Genomic DNA, 20,855 nt, shown 5'->3' with positions numbered 1-20,855 from the left:
AACATCCTGCATCTCAACAACTTACTACCATTTGTGCAGCTTCGTGTGCATAATGAGCTACGAGCCAGATGTAAAAGTCTCAAAGGGAGCGAATGAGTCAGCAAATAAAACTGAGACAGATGCAAAACCTCATCATGTGACAGTGGAAAATGTGTGTATTTGAACAGGACCATGACTTCTTTACATCTGCAGCACCTAATGTAGCGATAGTATCTAATTAACTCAGTCAGAAATCATACTCATCGTCCATATTACGTGTTACTGCACGGACCAGGTCCAGAATATGAGTTACATAAAGACCCAGTGAAGTCTGCACATCCAGGACAGATTCCTGGGACAGAACAGTATTTCCTGTTCTGTCTGGTGGAAGGTTTGAAGAACTGGAGGCTGAACACAAACTGTGGACACTACAAAGACCAGCACCACGTCCACGTGGGAGTGTTTTCAGTTTCAGTGTCAGCAGCAGCTTCTATTTTGGTTCAGTGAGGATAATGTAGAGATCCAGTTAATATGCATGTGTGAAATAGTGGTTTCAAATGAGACTGATGAGTGGAGTGAATGACTGTAGCAGAGAACTACACTGAAGATGATTTATAAGACATATCTGATCCATGGAGCACTGAGAGTCATCACACACATCCCACCAGGTCCATTACTTACTTTCAGTTAGTGTTTATGAATTTAAGAACCAACTTTCTGTTATGTTTCAAATAGTAGATACCACTAGCATGTTTGGGCAGTGAATATGCTATAGCTAGGAGACCGGAGGCGGCTCTGGTGCAGTTCATAGGCAGCGTGAACACTCACCGGAGTTGTCTTGCAGCTGAGTTTCAGTTGTTTTGAAGCTACATCACAGCTTGCTAATGGCTAAAATCCACTCTAGAAAAGCTTCCACCCATGTAGCTTTAGTGTGAAAGTCGGACTCTGTCATGTTCTGTTGTTACTGTTTTATGCTGCTATTTGCACATTTAACGTTACTTATCAGTTATTGGTGGATGTGCATTTTATAAATAAAGAAAAGAGACACAATCTCCAAAGGTGCTAACTTCATATGCTCCATGTTTGTCATTGACTGTCTACGTTCTTTTCCCTCCTACATCGTCCAATCAACAGTCGTCCTTTTTCAACCAGGTGACGTTTCTCAGAAAGTTTGACGCGGTTTAGAAACTGCAGTTTAAAAGCAGAACTGAACCAAATGATGAATGAAAAGAACAAAAAAAACACAAAGCTTCCCAGTTAAACTACGTCCTCCTGTGAAAATGACCTTAGTTTAGAGGCTGAAGCTCAGAAATCTGTGTAGCAGCAGGTCCAGTATGTTACATGAGTACATTAAACCTGCAGCACAGAAGCTTCATTCTCCTTCTGCCTCAGGTGAACCTGCCGGCACTAACTCTTTAAGTCTTGTCTGATATCAGTCCCTTCTCTTTTCAGTGCTCTGGTAGAAATCTGGTTAAACAGAAGGTGTTTCTACCATTGATGTAATGTTCAGTGTATCCTGGGAAAAACTGTACAGAGAGATTCACTGAGCTCATTTGACACGAACATGGATCTACTGAACATTTCTTGATATGCAAAGGTCCTGCTCTGCATCTTTAAATGTCTTTACACTCCAGGTTAAATGCTAACAGCTAAATGCTAACTGCTAACTGTGCTCTGCACAATAACAACACAGTTGAATCTAATCTAATCAGGTTTGAGGTGCTGTGACCAAAGCCAGGCTGAAAGTCTCTCTATTTCTACGTCTCTAACTTCATATTTAACGTGCAGATGTGGTAAAGTGATGTAATGTAATTTAGTTAATGAACCTCTTCTATTATCTGGTGTCTGATTCATAAAAAACAGCTTTAAAGTGATGTGACGTCATCAGGACTTTAGTTACATTCTTTTGAGTGCATTTCTTTTTTGGATCAGTATTTAATTTCACGTTGACTTGTAATATATTGAATCTGTTTCAAACTCTGTGGTTTGTTGTATATTTCCCAGAATGCATCATGTGCATGAATCCTCTGTCCTGTCTCTTCCAGGTGATGCCACCCCAAAGGCTTCTCAGATCCTCCGCCGTGAAAGAGAAAGGCTGATCGTCGTCCTCCTCCAGGTCCTCCCTTCCTCCCATGCTTCCTCCCCCCCGCACACACTGACTCCCACACGCTTGTCACCCTCCACCTCACACAGCCCATTCCTCACCCGCTCTCTCTCCTCCCAGCTTTATTTCAGCGACTCTTGCGGACTTTGCTGCAGGCCTCAGTTCTCTGCAGCAGGAGCTCTTTACAGACTGGCTGCTGGCCAGGCCCCATGGCTACAGGAGGCCATGCCCCTGACATAGACGTGTTGATCAACCTGCAACAGGTAAACGTTCATTTCAATTCTTTCTAAAAACCTCGTGTGTATGAGAAGGATAGAAATGCAAATGTGGCATTTAATTTGAATCCTATGTGAAACCCAAACAAATACAGACGGAAAACTGATAGAATTACACATGAAACTATTGAGATTATGAGTGAAACCCATATAAATAATGATGTAAATAATTTATGTGAAACTCCAACACTCTGGTGAAACACTGTGGATTAAATGTGAAACCCGTATAAATTTTAGTAAACACCAACAACCAGTACTGAAGCTGTGCATCTCTCTGGTTCTTTAATTTTATTTACAGAGGGTATGCAGTGATGTCACTGCAGTCTGAGGCCACGCCCCCTGAGTGGCAAAAACACAGTGAAATGCATCAGTAAATACAGAGAGACCGTGAAAAATGTGGATAATCAGATCAAATTAAGGACAATTGGACTCAACCATGATCAATATAAACTAGTGTGGATTTGTTAAAGTGGATTAGTCTCAGTAATAGTTACTGTCGGCCGTAACTACGACAAAACAACAACATCTACAAACTTATCTTATTCCTCCAGAACGGAACTGAAGAAGTTACTTAAGGTTTGACTTCATCAATAAATACAGCATAAATTAATATTACCTGACACTAAATGACTAAATGAACCACAACACCAGGTTTCTGTGTCTGGATTCCAGTTGTTTCTTCTAATGCAGCGAAACATTTACTTCTCTTTTATTTGGCAGATATCTGTAAAAATATGAAATATATCTCTGACTGCTTTTCACATCTGTTGGTTCAGTCAATCACACAACAGCTCTTCACCTTTGTTTTTACATTAATTTTACAATTTAGATGCTATTAAAGTCTATGATTCAAACTAATGCTGCTAATGTCCTCGATCAGCTGTCACTTCTTACCACTCAGCGGCCGTAACCATGGAGACTTCAGCTTCCTGTGACATCACGTACATAACCTCTATTTTATATCACCTGGCAAAAAAAAACAAAAAACAGTTAAAAATAAATGAAGCCTCTGCATGTTTACATGTGCATCTTTACACAGTGTGTAATATATAGTTTTGTACCGTTATGTCAAATAAAAGCAAATAAGTCTCAAGCTGCTCTTTGGTTTGGAGACGTTCTGCTGATCTCTCAGAGTCTCAGCGTTGAGCTGAGGGCTGGGAATAGCATGACTCTGAGTAAAAGCCTTTAGTTTGATTTGATCGGCCCTAATTAGACCTGAGGCTTCTCCCCAGCAACTGGAACGATGAAGAGCTCTAGCAGAGCCCCTCCGGAAAATAAGGTAACACAGGACGGGATCTTTGTGTGTTCACAGGTTTAAAAATATGCTAATTCATCGTCTCTTCAGGAGAGAGATGAAATGTTTGGTACCTGCCTCATGATCGTTGATGAAGTACAAATACAGGTTTACTTGTACGACCGACTCTTAATCTGTAAAAAACTGGCACTGATTTGCATTTTCATAAGACGGAAGAGACAGAATGAGCCATGAATCTGAAAAATGACAGTTTGTTATTTTGTGTAATCATTTTTTTTCTGGTTCATTTAGTTTCTTCAGTTTCAGTTTTGCCATTTGACTCTTACACAGCAAAAAATATCCTGTTACTCCTTCCTGCCTTGGTGGATCCTTAGAACAAAGACTATTATTTATGCATTAAAGAAAAACTATGATTTGCCCTTTTGCTGGTGAGAACTTAGAAATAAAAGAGGTCAATGAAGGTAAGATTTAATACCACAAAGAGCTGTGACTGTCGTCTAAATGCAAACTCAGGCCACTGCTTTTGTTCTGAGAAAGTAACATAACATGTTTGAAATGAGAGAGAAATCGTGGACAATGACTCTGTGGCAGACGTTACTATGTCAGCTTGTGTGATGGAGTCATACTCAGCGAGCCGGTGAAAAAGTCATTCAGAGCTGCAGTAGGAGGCCTTTTGGTGGAGACTTCAGAACGGCAGCGAGGCTGGAAGCTGGAGAACAAGAACTGAAGATGTGAGAAAACTAATCTTCAAACGCCGGCTTGACAGATAGAAGCAGAATAAGTCTTTGATTCACTTCTTAGCCGCGTCTCTGACACTCATTTCACATTTTAACACCAATCTGCTGCCAAACAGTTTGTTTATTGTAGTTTATTGTAGTTCATCGTAGGCCACAGAGCAGGGTCTGTAGATGGTACAGTTTTCCTTATGCAGTGCTGAAAGCAATATTTGTTGTTATTGGTGGTGTTTCCTGTTTCCTAAATGGTCTATTTATCCAGCTGCATGTGGTATTTGAAAAGGAAGCATTTGACTGTTCTCTGGGCCTGAGGCAAACGCTGCCCTTTCAAACGCTGTGTATCATGAATGTCAAAATCAAACAACGCTTTTTCTCTCCAACCACGTTTCTGATGAAGTTATGGTTTAAAGACAGTTTTTAAATTGAATCGGGGCTGAAAGTAGCAATTAATAATTCAGTTAATCGTTGTGTTTTTAATTTGTTCATTCATCTATTGTTATTTTTTGCGTTTGTTTGTTGATTGTTTTCTTAATGGTGGATGACACTGAACATTTCTACCATTAATCTTAATATTATTACAGCTAGAACTGTCAGAGAATCAGAAACTGAGCTGCAGTGAATGGGATGAGTTCAGGAGTCAAACTCATTTAGTTCTGTTGCCACATTTCATTTGATTTGGACCAGAAACAGCATAAGAGCCTTTAAAAGTAACAACAACTCCATTTTCCATTTGTTTTAGTGCAAAGAAGAACAGGCAACGTAGGAGAATGTCTACATTTAATAAACTATCCTTTATAAAAACATAAAAATTAAATTTCTTAAGAAATATCAGTAGAATTTGGGCTCATGTCTGCTGTTTAGTCCTGGGTCCCGTTGTTGTGTTCTGTCCACTTCTCTGACTAAAACATTAGGAACACAAGTTATTTTTTATTTTTTATTGAAGAATTAGTCTTTTATATAATTTTTGCACTTTGCAAGTTCAGTTTTTTGCCTGCAGACTGCATGTTTGACACTTTAATTAATGTTCAGTTTAGGCAGGTAAATCACAGTTTTTTCAGTGAACAGAGAGCTCAGTGTTTTTTATTGCCCTTATATGACATATATATAACATGGGTGTGGACGAATACCTGAAGGAAGCTTTGAAGCTCAACTTGTAGTTTTTGGCATAGAGTGTGTCACTGCCCTCTGGAGGGTGAAGTTATTACTGCAACAGCACTTTAGATCCTGCTGACTTTCCACAGTGTTACTGCTGCTTTGGTCAGTTCTGATTTTCTGAGTATGATGTGAGCAAAGGTCATAATATCACTGCTGTAGAGGGACAACTGTTACAAAGGGAAAGTACATGGAGTTACTGCAGGAGCTCGGTTTACAGAGGAGTCTCAACCCAGAACCGTCTAAAAAATGTTCTTTGTTCGAGATGAATATAGTCAAAAGGAATTTGCATTAACACGGTTTTAATGTATTAACTTTGACTCTGACAGCCCTTTAAAACCCTTTGTCATATTAATAGTAATTTATAAATGAAGAACCATTTCAAACTTCAGCTGAAGATAATGTCAGTAACCATCCAACATTTCTCAAGATGCTTTATAGAGCTTAGGTCCTGAAACCAACAGAGAAAGCACAAAGTGCAACAGTGACAAGGAAAAACTCTGGGTCCTAAAGCACAGACGTAATTAGGGTAATTACTGTAATCATTCATTAGTATACATGATTTAACTTCAATGTCTTGGGCCAATTAGTACCTCTATTATTCATCTGGATGAAGTTTCTTACACCCACACCCGCGTCAGGCCATTTGATTTTTAAATTCTATTAAGTCTGGTTCTAAAATAATGACCTCATTTATGAGGGTTCATGGAAGATTGATCAGGTTCAGTTTGTTTGGATAAAGTCTCTTCTTCTACATCATGTTCTGTAGCAGCAGCCGGTTTAACAGGGGATGAACATTTATAGTGTTACACATGGATTGTTGTTGTTTGCGTTGTTGTTGTGGCCGTAAACCAAAGTAACGTCTATGATAATAACTTTATTTTGAAAAAGGATATTTATCAATTACAAGCAAATCATTTTTTATTGGAAAAGAACTTGATGTGGGAAGTCAAAAATGTAGTTACCAAAGCATTTATGGAATCATGAGACGAGAAATGTATTGATGTGTAAGTGCCGCTGGCTCAGTTACTGTAACTCTGTGAGGCTGCTAGCACGGTAGTTTGGTTGCCATGGAGACACATTTGTGATATCTACTCTTGACTCAAAATCCTCTACAAACAAAAATGTCAGTTTCTTGTTTTCTGTGGAGTATTATGGTCTGGAAGAAGGCTTCAAGAGGAGTTTTCTGTTTCTTTTCCGTCCAGTGTGAAGCTCTGAATTTGCACATGTGAGATTGTTGAGTGAGTTGTGGAGGTTGAGTTAACGCACTGATTTTTCATGATCTTTTTGTTTAGAGTGATGGGGTCTCCTCATCTGTAATGACAGGAGCTCTGGTTTGTCTCAACACGTGGGAAAGTGACAGAAGTGCTGCTTCTTCATAGCACAGTGTTCTTGGAGCCTGAGGTCTCGGGGAGAAGCTCCTCTGCCATGGAAGGAGGTGATGTGTCATTATGCTCAGCGGGGAGCGTGTCATCCGTGGTGTGGAGCATATTGTGACACTGGTTTGAAGGAAATAACACGTTGGGTGCTTGGCTACATAAGTGGACCCTACAATTTTCTACCCTCAATTACTTGTGAACTCTGTATTTAAAGTGTGCACACAACACACACTGGATCCCAGTGAGAGACAGAGCAGCTTATTTCACCGTTGCAGCTGATAGATGATGTAGGAGACGTTGTGTTTGGAGTCTGTCGGGGTATTTGATTGAAGATATGAGAGTAGACTCTCTCTAGGGTGAGCCTCTCCTGTGTGTAGCCGTGGTCATTATCGTTGGTGCTTGCGCCCCCTGGTGGTTTGAAGCTGTATAGTTAAGGAGGCACACAAGGCTCCATGTGCATTTGCAAATCACTACACACATTTGTGGGTCTTCTGCAGCAGGAGTGTAGCAGAATTCACCTGTAAGAACCAAGCAGCAACGTCCAGGTCTGAGCAATGAAGTCCATGCAGATGTGCAAAAAACTGCAGTTCATCGAGTGGCCACTAGAGGCTCCAAACGAGAGCAAATCCCCATAGACCCCCATGTTAAAAAGCCCAACTTTACAGCATCATTAAACATGTTTACAGCCTGTACAGGTGTTCCCACTGTGAGTGACAGGTGTTAGCCTGAGCTAACAGGTAGCGGAGAGTTGGGTGGGTGAACTCATCGTCCGACACGACTCCTCACGTCCATAATCGGATTATCCACATGTGGGTGGAGTAAAGCTCCGCCCACTTTGGGCTTTATTTTCCAGGTTCAGAATCCAGTCTGTGACATCATGATGGGTTTGTCCATAGTATAAAGAGTCAGTGGTAAGAACACGTCCAGTGTAGAGGTCCAATGATTACAGATCACATATTTACAGATCGATGTACACATTTACTGTCCGTCTACGCATATAAATCAATGTAAGCATTGGTAGATTTATTTTACACGTTTGTGGATCCAGTTACTTCTGCTATAATAACGGCCCCATAGGGAGACTCTCTCTAACGTTATGTTTCATCAGTTTACATCAAAGATGAACACAGCGTCCCAACAGACAGTTTAAACTTTGTTTTCAGCTTTCATGTAGTGATTCATGAATGGACATAATACTCCTGAGGCTGCTCGCTGTAGATGACCTGGAGCTCATGGGGTTTCTCAGATTTAATTATTGTATTTTTCCCCTTCGTTGCATATTTTATTATTTTGGATATATCCCTCCACCTCATACTGTGACCTGGAGGATATCGCTCATTGGTTTTATCTTTCTTGTGTTTTTTGTGTTGTTTACTTTTATGTGCAATGAAGTTAAGGGGGGTAGGTATAGCAACAGTAACTAAGGGGGCTAGTATAGCAACAGTAACTAAGGGGGCTAGTATAGCAACAGTAACTAAGGAGGGCTGGTATAGCAACAGTAACTAGGGGGGGCTGGTATAGCAACAGTAACTAAGGGGGGCTGGTATAGCAACAGTAACTAGGGGGGGCTGGTATAGCAACAGTAACTAGGGGGGGCTGGTATAGCAACAGTAACTAGGGGGGGCTGGTATAGCAACAGTAACTAAGGGGGGCTAGTATAGCAACAGTAACTAGGGGGGCTAGTATAGCAACAGTAACTAGGGGGCGGGGCTTTTGCTAAAGGTCAGTTGAGCTCAGTGTATCGCGTGTTAAAGGGAAGCTGTGACCATTACTGCCAGTTTGGAAAGAAATAAGAGGTTTAGTGAACTTCTGGCCTCAACGACTTTAAATGAAACAACTAAAATCTGAGAACCGAACACTTTTCTGTTTGATATTGTGAGAGCAAATGAGCTAAGACAAACATCTGGGCCGTTATTAAGGAGAGTTTGCTGCCTTGAAAACTCATAATGAATAAAAGAAAGGGAAACTGTTTTAAATAATCAGTGGACATATGTTGTATTATCTTATGATTTAACTAAAGAACATTTCACATTTTAAATGTATTCCCTAATAATACTTTCCCAGTTGTGTTGTTTAGAGGACCATCCTGAATGAAGCCCCACATACAACAACACAAACTTTTAACCAGTGGAGTGTGTAAAACTTTCTCCTAACTTAAACCAGCATATTTTACATTTATAAAGCTGCTTAAGCCTCACACTAATAATAGACCCTGATCCGAACCCTTCCTAAGGATGGAAGTGTCCTTCACTTAGGACGTGTTTCCTGACTCACTAATGTGAGAGACTTTATCCTGACAGACAAAGCGCACATATAAAACACATGGGCCCGTTTGAGTCCTAGTCAGCAGCTGATAAATATTTCAGAGCGTCCCCCCGGCTCACTACGTGTGAAATATTAATGTTGTCGTAGAAGTTGGGCTCTTCATGAGAAAGGTTAAACGGCACGTTTTTAACTGGATGATCAGGCTGTTTTAATAAAAGCCTCCTCTCGCTATAATTGATTAGAAGTGGGTCAGACGAGCTGCAGAGAAGTTGTCGTTGTCGTGGATGAAATGTGACCGTGTTTGATGTAGACGTTACCCACGGTGATAACACTGACAGCAAACAGCCGGGTAACATGAGGACTACGCTCCAGAAGGCAACGTGACAACATTTATTTTAGGAGGTTTGATTCTTCGTGTCCAGCAGCTACCGCGACCCTAGTGAGGAGAAACGCTTTGTAGAAGAGGAGATGAGGTTTGATTCTGAGTGTTGATAACTGAGGGATTTATAAACCACTGATAATCTTTGGGCCCATTTATGTGGATGTTACTTTGACGAGTACCATCAACTGAACATGACTGCAGAATAAGTGAACGTTTTTCTTTACATCCTGGAGCCATGTGCTCCCAGGCTGAGTGATGTGAAGGCATCCAGACGTCCATGTGATGAAAGAATAGGTGCGTCCTGACTGGCCACATGCTAAGCTAACCGTGATGCACTGTGTTCTGACTCGTTGCATCAGAAACAGCATGAACCTTTTCAGCAAATTAAACTATAGTGGCTCTTCTGTTGGATCAGACAAACCTTCGCTCCCCTGGTGCATCGAGGAGCCTTTGTCCCCGTTGTCCTGTCACTGGTTTGGGGTTTTTCCAGGAAACTCCACGAGAGCTGCAGTTTCAGAGATAACTTCTATTTTCCCTGAACAATCAATGAATCATATTGTCTATAAACTTTAGCAAAGAGTTAAATATATAACATTATCTGCTTGTCTAACAAATACAAAGAACTCAGCGTTGCCATTTGTGTTAAAAACACTTTCAACTTTAAATTGTTGCAGTTTTGTAAAAGTAATTAATGTATTTGTTTCTTCGAGCTTGTAAACTGTATAAATTGGATCTAACTCTCTTCCATGTCGAACCATTTAAGTCGCATTAATATCGAATTGCGTAAATATAAAAATGCATCGTTGCAGCTGAAGTTTTCCAGCATCAACACGCTTCAGAAATGAGTGTTTCTGTTTCTTAGTGACTCTTTTCAAACACGTGATGTGGATGAAGTCCAGGGAAGCTCACACAGACTGTGCAGCATGAATATAGCTTTGATACACGGTAAAGTCTGTAAATGTAACTGAGTGAAATAGCTCAGAGTTTTTAATTAGGAAACTGCTGATCCCACTGAAAGGATGGAAGGAAGGCGGTGGAGTTTTTTTTTTTACCATAAGTCAACACTTGGAGTGTTTGCGGGGGCCTCCTACTGTGAAAATGTGTGTTTGGCTTTCACTTACCAAAACCATTGTTTACACCACATGATGGTGGAAGGAAAGAGTTTCTGCTCCGTAACTCAGTACAGCATCTTACAGCATCTTACAGCATCATACAGCATCATACAGCATCATACAGCATCATACAGCATCATACAGCATCATACAGCATCATACAGCATCGTACAGCATCATACAGCATCATACAGCATCGTACAGCATCATACAGCATCATACAGCATCGTGCAGCATCATACAGCATCATACAGCATCATACAGCATCATACAGCATCTTACAGCATCATACAGCATCATACAGCATCATACAGCATCGTACAGCATCGTACAGCCCGGTGTTTGCTACAGCCATGTTTGAGCAGTTACAAAGAAAGAACTAAACCCATTGCAGGACTATACGTTTTAAACTGCAGCTCTGATTCCCATTGGTCTCTACTGCCCCATCAGTGGTTTATTTTTGTCCAGACTTTTCCTCCACCACCTGGGCTGGAGCTGCACATCTCCAGTTGACTTCAAAGCTGACATGAAAGAGGTGTGAGACACCAGCAGAGCTTCATCAGAGTCAGCTCTGAGTAACAGTTAACAGTAACGGGACCACTGGTGAATGGCAGCTTCCAAAAGTGGACAAGGAAATGAATCTGACAGTTGGTTTGGTTCTGTGTGAACACAGAGAACCTTAAATAATGAATGTAATTGAGCCGTCCCTCCAGTGAAAACAAGGCTTTTACTTCTCACTGTGTTTCTGTTTTGCCTGGCTGTGCTTGCTTTGGCCATGTGCTGATAGGTAGCTCACATCATTAATTGCATCCTGTCCCTTCATCCCACTGGTAATTAGGAAGTAATGGAGCCCTGGCACAGGAAAAGCTGAGACCACTGAACAGTAGCCAGAGTGCTTTCCACGCCAGCACCAATCTGAGGCCGAGGACGCGGCCTGAACCGGCCGTCTGACCTATCACAGGCACAAAATGGCCGAGGCCACGCACTCCCATCAGCCTTCACTGTCTCCAGGGGCTGTCTACTGCATTAGCTCCATGTTGCTTAGCACTTTGTTGTATTGATTTGATGTCCTGCCTGCATGTAGGGGAGGATATACAGACTCAGACGTGGGCCAAGTCCAGAGAGGATTAGATTTGGGTTGGATGTTTCTCCAAAGCAAAAACATGTTTCAGCTCAAATGTGGAAGGAAACAATGAAGCTTTGTAGCTTTTATCTGGCTTTTTATCTTAATTTAGGATTAAGGCGAGTTAAGTAGATGCTGGGACAGTTTCTCTATTATGTCTGATATGTTTGTCCAACATTAACATTTTTACTTAACATGTAGAATGAATGTGTTTCCTGCTGAAGGAATGACTGGTTTACCTTTGTGAAGGCTAATCACAGCATCATCATGTGAGGCTTTATCACTTCTTTCTGTCATTTGAAAGTGTTTGTCTTCTTCACCAGGTGAAGGTGGAGGAGGAAGACGAGGATGCATGTGTGGAGGAACAGGAGGAAGAGGAGGAGGAGGAGGAGAACTGGGAGAAAGCTCTGTCTGTGGAGCGCTTTGGAGACATCATCAGTGACTCCGCGTCCACGAGTGGGGACAGGATGGGACGACACTACACGGAGAAAGACTTCGAGTGTAAGCGAACTTTACCCTGTACAGTGTAGAAGCTCTGGATTAAATCCAGGCAGAGAATGTTTCCCACATTCCAGTTCAGCTACAAGAATGTGGACTGAATTTGAACTGAGGGAAGTATAATTGAAATTCCATTAAATTCCATCAAATATCACTTGATAATTTTGGTGTATTCCAGGATTATGCTTTAAAATATATTTCATCCAAATAATTGTTTCTTTGAACGTCATGTACACGTTATATTTTAATTAAAGCAAAAGTTTTTCACCGACAACTAACAATAAAAGCGTCATCTCTAAAACAGATCATTTAAGTTTCAAACTTCAAACAAAATACTTCATTTCCCAGAGTCCTTTACTTTATCCAAGTATTCAAAGTAGTTGCCAAAGATTTTAGTTTGAAATCCTCTCTGTTGATAGATTTGATTGTCAGAGCTCGTTCCAATTTGTGTCATTTGTTCATTTTCACATAAAAAGAATATTACGAATTATTAGTGTTTGTAAAGTATTTTTAGTATTTAAGCCAAAACGTGATAAATTCTTCCTGTTACTTTCCTGTGATTCTAATTCAACATGAGATGGAGCCAAGTCCATTCAGATCCCAGCTCTTCAAATGAATTGATAGAAATTCCAAATTCGTAATTTTTTACGTTATAACAACACAAACAAACAATAATTAACACAGCAGTAATTATAAGAGACACCAGTCGAGCAGGTTTAAGATTAAACGAGGTGACAGACCCTCAGTCTTGTTCAAAAATGACTCGTGTGACACTTTTTTTGTCAAACCGTAAATTGAAATAAGTTTGTGTTGATAAATGTGACCTGGTCAGTCTGGGTTCTATTTCTCATCAGATTTATTGCAGGGCAACATATTCTGTGTGATTAAGCAGCAGATGGATGAGAGGAGATAATGTGGCTGAGTTGAGACGAGCTTCTTTCTTTTGACGAGTGTTTGTCCATAATTGCATGTTAATTAAAATCTAAAGCTGCTGTTTGTGTTGCGCCTGTCAGCTGTTTTTTCCCGCCTGCATGTTTCATTCTACAGAACGAACGGCCTGTGACTCAGAAACCGTTCTGTGGTTTGATGATGTGATTTCTTAAGCCTCGGTTCTTCTCGTTAAACTGGCTAAATACCAGTTTGAAAACATTATTGGCTCCACGCTCGGGGAGAAACGGATAATAAGCCCAGGAGTATTCCAGGCAGGGTGAAGCTCCAAATAATAACCTCCCCTGATGAAAAAGATGTGATTTTGAAGAGAATCCGTGACTTATAATTCGCAGCATCAATTTAGTTTCGTGAAAAGCACAATAGAATTGTAGAGTGTCATCTGTTCAGTTACACAACTGCTTCATTCTTTGCATGAAGCTGAAGGAAACACAGCATTAGCAGCTTATAACACACAGTGTGTGTAGTCCATTAATCCTGATGCATTTGTCACATTGTTATGTTTTATCCAGATCACAGACACACATTTCACCACACACACCACCCGCTGTCCACACACCTGCCCGTGGCCCAGCGCCTACGCAAGAGGGTGCACAGCACGGACAGGAGGCGCAAAAAGAAGCGCAAGAAAAAAAAGACCTCGCTGCCGCCCTCCGACGTTACTCCCACCATCCACGAGGTAGACGAGGAGGAGGCGGAGTCTGAGGCGGAGGGACAGGCGGTGGCCGACACGCCCACCGAGCCGCCGGACGTCCAGCCACAGGTAAAATAAGTTTGACCTCCGCGGTGTAAAGACACGTCCACGTGAATTACAATACGTAGCGAGGGTTTTAACCTGCGTTGGCATATATGTGGATTCACTGATCGTTCTCTTCCTCTCAGTTTAGTTTGGGGAGCCAGGAGGACTTGGAGGAACCGCTTCCACTCACCACCTTCCACACGGAGAACAAAGAACATCCACCGTCGCAGAAAGCTGCGCTGACGCTGATAAAGGGGGAAGCTCATAACTGGGGAGCTGCTATCGGACACAATGAGGACGTAGACGGGGAAGAAGCTGCTTGCAACAGGTGGGCTGTGACTGACTGACTGTGTTCAGTGTCTGTGCCTCCTACTTACACTCTGAAGATCATTTCAACTAACTGATCCAAAACCAGATGTGTGAACACAGGCTGATGTACCTACTGAGCCTCTGTAGCAGACACCACATGCATTAAGAATCACTCTCAGGTCACAGACAAAATGCTGAACAAATCCTGAAACATTAGAAACTGGTTGATTCCATAAAAACATGTGAGAAATGTTGAGTATTGGTTCATTTTGGCTCCACTAATGAAGGTTTTTAGTGCTTCATGTCTATATAAAGTATTTAAAGCCAGAACATTTGAAAGTTCTTCAGAGACTAAAACAAGGAACCTAACGCAGGAAACACACCTGAAGATACAGATTCAAGTCCTTCATCAGTTGGATCCACTCTGCAGAAATACAGACGAACCAACATCTGGACGTCCAACAAAAGACGTCATCCTGATCCACATGTGCAGGGACAAATATACATGAGGACATGAGCCCCTTATATAATAATATTTTAAGGATAAATTTTTAAGTGTGTTCGCAGAGTTTTTTTCTACCACTGTACATACACACTAATATATTATTAAAAAAATATTTGAGTTTTTCGTCTCTATTTTTGTCTCCACATGAGCAAAGAAATGATCTTTATTAACTGCTAAATGCTCCTTTGTGTTCACAAACCAGGAGCCGACTGCGTCTAAGCACGTAGCATTAATTAGGACTTTTATTATATGTATCTGAACCACAAGGCTGATTAAAGCATCGGGACTGAATTAAAGCTGAGGGCAATAAAACCCAAATGAAGTTCTGCTGAGGACAAACACAGAGACTGTGTGTTAATCACTGAGCTTTCGACTTCGTCTTTGTGTTTTGTTGCAGCAAAATGATATAAAACAGGACGTTAGTGTTTTTCTTTGCGTATGTGGGTTAAATTTAGACGTTTAAATGTTTTAACAGGCATTTAAATAAACACATCATTACTAATATGCCCATATATGCTCTCATTAGAATAAGTACCATCCACTTGTGGCTCCAGCAGGTATTAGAGGACCCATCTGGTTAACATGCATCAAAATATGAATTATTTGGTGATTCTTTGAATGATGTATGAAGTGTGCCGCTGGGAGGTCAGGGGCTCCGTGGTGAGTCATGTGTTTGTCTTTGCTAATTCCTGCCTGGATGAAGCACAGAAACTAGTGTCGTGCCTGCGCTTTGCTAAATTAGTTTGGATTTAAAAAGCAGAGGATGAGTCAGAGCTTTGGGAGGAGACGAGCGTCTGCTGCTGTGTTGTGGAGCCCTCTGCTGGTGTAAACGCGGCACTGCAGCCAAGAGACAAGGGCGTGTTTGTTATGTGGAATTACCATTAATAATAATCACTCATATATATGTTTATATATATAGAAGTAGTGGAATACAGGCGACTGTATCATGATACCTGACAGAAATCAGTGTCTGATGATGTGGACCAATATATATAAAGTATAAAGTTTATCTGTTTTTTTTTCTTTTATGTTTTTGGTCAGTGTTCCCCCAAGATCAGATCCCTCGAGTTCAGCCACAGCCAGTGGCTGGTTCCGCAGGAAGCCCGTCCACCATCGGCTGCCGGGGGCCCAGCGGAGCAACTATGACCTGAGGGAGCGGATCTGCATCGGCAGCATGACGGCTCTGGAGACGGCCGTCTACCAGCAGTTACCCACCGACGAGGCCGAGGCCCAGATGTTGGCCAGCGCTGATCTGGATGACATGAAAAGTAAGGAAGTGAAGGCAACTTGTGTCCAGGTCATTAATTATGCATCTAGCAGATAATAGGCATATGGGGTTTACCTGTAGGGGGAGTTGGACCACTTTACTTCTGCAGAGCTCAGTGGTTCTGTGGCTGAACTGACACTAAACACGATACAAGTGGATGAGTTAAATGCAGAATGTTCTTAGTGGTTTTTGTGTGTGTGTCAGGCTCCATCATTACTATGGGGGGGGGGGGGGGGGGGGGGGGAGGTTAAATGCGAATGTCTTGTGGTTCTGTTATTATGGTAGATGTGACCAGGTCCAACTTTCCCAGCATCAAGACTGAACTGTCACAAGATGGTCGATGGTATTTACTTCTCCTGGTCATAATGTTGTGGCTGATCAGTGTATATGATATATATTATAAGTAAATAAGGCTGATTTACATTAACAAGATAGAAAGAAACTTACTGCGTTAATGCTGCAAAGAATATGTCAAAGTAAAGTTCACTCAGAAAGTGTTTGTGTTTCCCACTGAATTAAGCAAGAAGACGATGAATGAAACACTAGAAACACTTTTCATCAGCGCAGACGTTTAAATCTCTAGGTTTTATTGTCATATATTTAATAACATGATGGACGAGGCCACTTCACAGTTACATTGATCCTATCAGTTAATTGTTTAAATGTTTGTACGTTGGTAAAGTCAAACAGAGGCTTCAGAGATGATTTCCTCTGGCTCCTCCCCCTCCAACACACACACACACACACACACACACACACACACACACACACACACACACACACACACACACACACACTCTTCATCCAAAGCTGTAATCGTCTATAAATCAATGCAACGTCTTTAAAGTGATGAAGGTCGTCATGCATGAACTTTTTTAATGGAAATAACTTTAGTTATCTTGACTGTGGAAGAATGAAGCCAGTACAGTCGTTATAATCAATGAATATCTATACGCACATTCTCCTCTAATAGTTATTGTATGTATCCATGTGATGTGTCCATGTGACCAGCTGGCTACTGTGTTTCTACAAACCCTGTTTGCAACATAAGAAATAAGAAGAACGTGAACTGAAAACTTTAAGGTTTTTCTTCAGTAACTATTTCCTGGACGTGTCAGAATGAATGTTAGTTACTTTCAAACCTCTAAATAAATCTCTGTGGTGGATAAATCACAGCAGCCGTCATGTCTGAGGCTCAAGTATGTTTGTTCTGACTCCGTCTGAGCTTTGACCAGAAAACGTGAGAAATATTTGATACTATAAATATTATTATCATATGTTACAGCAAACCCATCATCAAACCTCGTCCTGTACCTGAAATCTTTCATTTATTTAAACACAGATTCAAAGATTTAGATTTAAACACAGCCTAGTTTGTTGGAATATCTCGACCACATCCTGTGACCAGTTTCTTATTCAGCTACTATAACATTAAAGACATAATAAGTTTATCTTATTTTATGGTGGATCATCAGAAACACTGAGTCAGTCATGGAGTCAACACGGTGACAAAACGTTATTGTTCTTCTTCTTTGTCAAACCGGAAACGTCCGTTACAACATGTATTGACTCTCGTGCTGCACTGATCATTGACAACTGTTGCTTTCTGTTGCATATTTGCGATGGCTCAAAACAAACCCACAACACAACAACACAAAGGAGGAAGGACAGAGACATCACAGCGTCTCCTGATAACTAGTGTAGACGAACGTCACATGAACCATCGGCTGCACCGTGTTTATAACAGACCTCACTGAATCTGAATGAAAGGGAGAAAAGAACAAGAGTCTGACATCATCTGCAAAGAACTTCAACTAAACAACAACAACACAATAAGCAGCAACATAGTGATAAAATAAAATGAAATGAAACAGCTGATGGCCAACACTTCCATTTTAGTCCATCATTCAAACAACACAACAAACATTTCATCACTGCACAGCTTTAACAGTCAAACTGACATGTTTCATTATATTTCATTAACATTCCGGCTCTAATTGATGTGGATTCTTTGTTCAGATTGTTCCATAAACTGATTCCTTTCACTGAAACACAACGTTACTGACTTTAGTCCTGAATCTCCTTTTGTTACATGAATTATTTCTACCAGTAATCAGAAAGTTAGTAGCTCAGTTATGACAGTAAAAATCAGCTTTCCTTAAAAAGGAAGAGAGATAAAATAAAAAAGAAGAAGGGACCGGAGTTAATAAGTTGTACTTCTTCTCAACACGTTTTTACTTTTATTATTTTTATTTTTTTTTATAAGAACTGTCCGTTCTTTTATATTATCATTTCTTCTTCTTTGCTCATATGTGCAAATCATTTATATGTTCAGAATAAATCACTAAATCATCATAAATCACTGCTGACTTAGCTCAGTTCTCTGATCGGGAAAAAAGATTTTTCTCTTGTGTTGCTGTTATTTTTATGACGCCAGATTATTTCAGGGTTCAGGCCAAAGCTGTTGATTTCTTTTCTAAAAGACGTTTTTTTATTACGGGCAGCGATGGAAACCAGGGAACACGATGAATGCAATAAAAGAAGAAGCCTGAAATAACGGGAGGCACAAACACTTGTTGGGGCCAGAGACAAACTCTCTCTGAGCAGAGAGGCCCAATAATTATCCGAGGCCGCGGTCGATTCCCCTTCAGCAGCGACCATGCCCCCGGCCTTTCCTGCTTCAGCCGAGCCGAGTGATCATCGACTGTTTAGGAAACAGGCGCTGACACTCATTCAGCGCCGGCTATCGGATTTGTAGCGGCTGATGCTTCACATCGACAGACTGTGTGACTGTATGTGGACGCGGCCTGTTCCTGTGTTCAGGTCCAAACACGGACGAGAAGCTCGGCCTCTGTTTAAAACCACTGATTTGTTTCTTTTAAGTTGTTTCCTGATCATCAGAAAAGTAAAGTTGGAAATGAATTCACCAGTTATTTGTTCATCATCATCTGTGGCGCTGCCTCCTTCACTGAGCTTAGTTGACGCATCAGTTTTTTTTGTGTGTGAGCTGAAACGTGCTTTAAATTATGAAAACATCCACTTTTTGTCAGATAAATGTAGTTTCCATTACACCTGTTGCAGACAAGTCAGAGCAGGAGTTGCAGGAAGAGGAAGGTGCAGCTCCCCCCATGATTATCCCCTGATTATTGCGTATATACCAGAGTACGTTTTGTGTCTTTGTCGTGTCGTTGTGCGCTCTGTGAGCCTGATGTAACTCCACCTGAGACGCCGGCCTTTTAAAACTTGATGGTGGCCCCGTGGAAAACAAAGGCATTAACTCCTCTTCTGCTCTGAGCCACGTTTTCCTGCCGTTCCCGTGGCCCAGGAGATCGATAGGTGGTGGACGTACCGTTCAGCCGACAAAGTAGACCGTCCCCTCATCCCCCGTCAATATTTCCTTTTGGAGCTGCAGCTGGAGCGGATGTTGTTGCCATTCACGTATCTCTCCGAGGAGCAGACAGCAGCGGGAATTCTGCCTGGTCTGCTTCCAACTTGGTCTCTTTAGAATTTCAACTGGAAGGTGAACTCGTCCGATTCTCCTAAATTTATATGTTTTTTCATTTATAATAGATTTGTACTCCTTGAATACATTTTATTTCTCTGTTGCTGGGTTCCACCAAAGAGTTGGTTATTTTGGAAGCACAAAGAGGCCGTGTGGTCGGGCCCCTGAGAGCAGTGACCCAGGTAGAGCGACGGTGTTCATACGGTGTGAGTTGTGGATGAGCAGTGCGTTCCCGTGGAAAGCGGTGGATAGGAGGAGGACGCGGCCTCGGAGATGACAGACGCTGAGGGACAGGACATCCAGGGACACGGGACTTCCGATAAGAAGCGGCGCCTCGACCACCAGGAGAGCGAGCGGCGCTGCAGCTTCCAGAAAGGCTTCGGGACCCCGCAGCAGCTCCACCATGAGCACCTCAGCTCGCTCTCCAACATGGAGGGCTTCGAGGACTTTGAGGAGTTTGTTCTGGATTTTGATGACTATGATTTGCTGGAGTCGATCCACACTCAGCTGGGGTCCCCAGAGGAGCCCATACGTAAGTTTTTGTTTTTTTCTGCTGAGATTCACTTGGTGCTTGTTTTATTTCCGTGGTTTCAGTGTCGTGCATATTTAAGAGCAGTGACGTCATGTTGCACAGCCTCTGATTCTATTACATTACATTGGGAAATTCTCATGGACGAGCGTTTTATACTATTTTTATTTTTTTTCATGAATAATCAATAGACGGGAGTTGACTTGTTTCCATTGATTGCAGAGCCCACTTCTAGGTTAATTAAAGGTAATGTATTCATAGCCACACACGGAACAGAGTTCTGCTCAGTATTGACATGTGGTCGACTGCTGCTGTTTCCAGCTTTTCTATTGAACCACTAGGAGTCATTTGGCTTCGGGGCTTTAGCAGATGGAGCGGAAGGACATTTTATTGGCGTTTTTCTTCTGCTTTTCTCTCCCTGTTTGCATTTGGAAAAATGGCACATTAGTGTAGTTGTGGATGTTGGTGCCAACGCATGGAAGAAAGTGGTTTATCTGACACTATAGCGCGTTATAAGCGCTGATGGGTTCAGCTGTGACCGAGACACTAATCACATTATAACACGTTTGTCTCCTTAAACCAAGCTCAAGGCCCGACAGGATATTAGTGTTAAATCTGACAGACATTTTTGATTTCATCTTATTTGCTTTAGTTACATTTCAGTCGTAGTTTGTTTTAGTTTTAGGTCATGAAAAGTCATTGCACTTTTGTCAACTTTTAATTTTGCCAAAGTTCAACCAACGTGAATTTCAGCATCTATTTTATAAGTCGTCTTTAAACCAAATAATAATCTTGTCT

The 20,855-nt window shown here is 41.4% G+C and overlaps 1 protein-coding gene across 4 annotated transcripts in view; it reads left to right on the top strand.

Annotated features, from left to right (window-relative positions):
- slc4a3 (solute carrier family 4 member 3) overlaps positions 1 to 20,855 on the top strand; it is a 60,084-nt gene that overhangs the window by 10,933 nt on the left and 28,296 nt on the right. For 2 of the 4 annotated variants that reach the window (XM_047600831.1, XM_047600832.1), the window contains exons 2-7: positions 2,025 to 2,095; positions 2,204 to 2,346; positions 12,084 to 12,261; positions 13,719 to 13,969; positions 14,089 to 14,273; positions 15,801 to 16,027. In XM_047600831.1, the coding sequence (XP_047456787.1) occupies positions 2,293 to 2,346; positions 12,084 to 12,261; positions 13,719 to 13,969; positions 14,089 to 14,273; positions 15,801 to 16,027 (895 nt within the window). In that variant the 5' untranslated portion in view covers positions 2,025 to 2,095; positions 2,204 to 2,292. Of the gene's footprint in view, positions 1 to 2,024; positions 2,347 to 12,083; positions 12,262 to 13,718; positions 13,970 to 14,088; positions 14,274 to 15,800; positions 16,028 to 19,126; positions 20,061 to 20,855 lie in introns of those variants that run through there. The other 2 variants (XM_047600833.1, XM_047600834.1) reach the window with 2 other exon arrangements.

This window comes from Mugil cephalus, chromosome 12, assembly GCF_022458985.1.
Source record: "Mugil cephalus isolate CIBA_MC_2020 chromosome 12, CIBA_Mcephalus_1.1, whole genome shotgun sequence".
Taxonomy (NCBI): Eukaryota; Metazoa; Chordata; class Actinopteri; order Mugiliformes; family Mugilidae; genus Mugil; species Mugil cephalus.
This window is presented reverse-complemented; position numbering and strand designations above follow the sequence as displayed.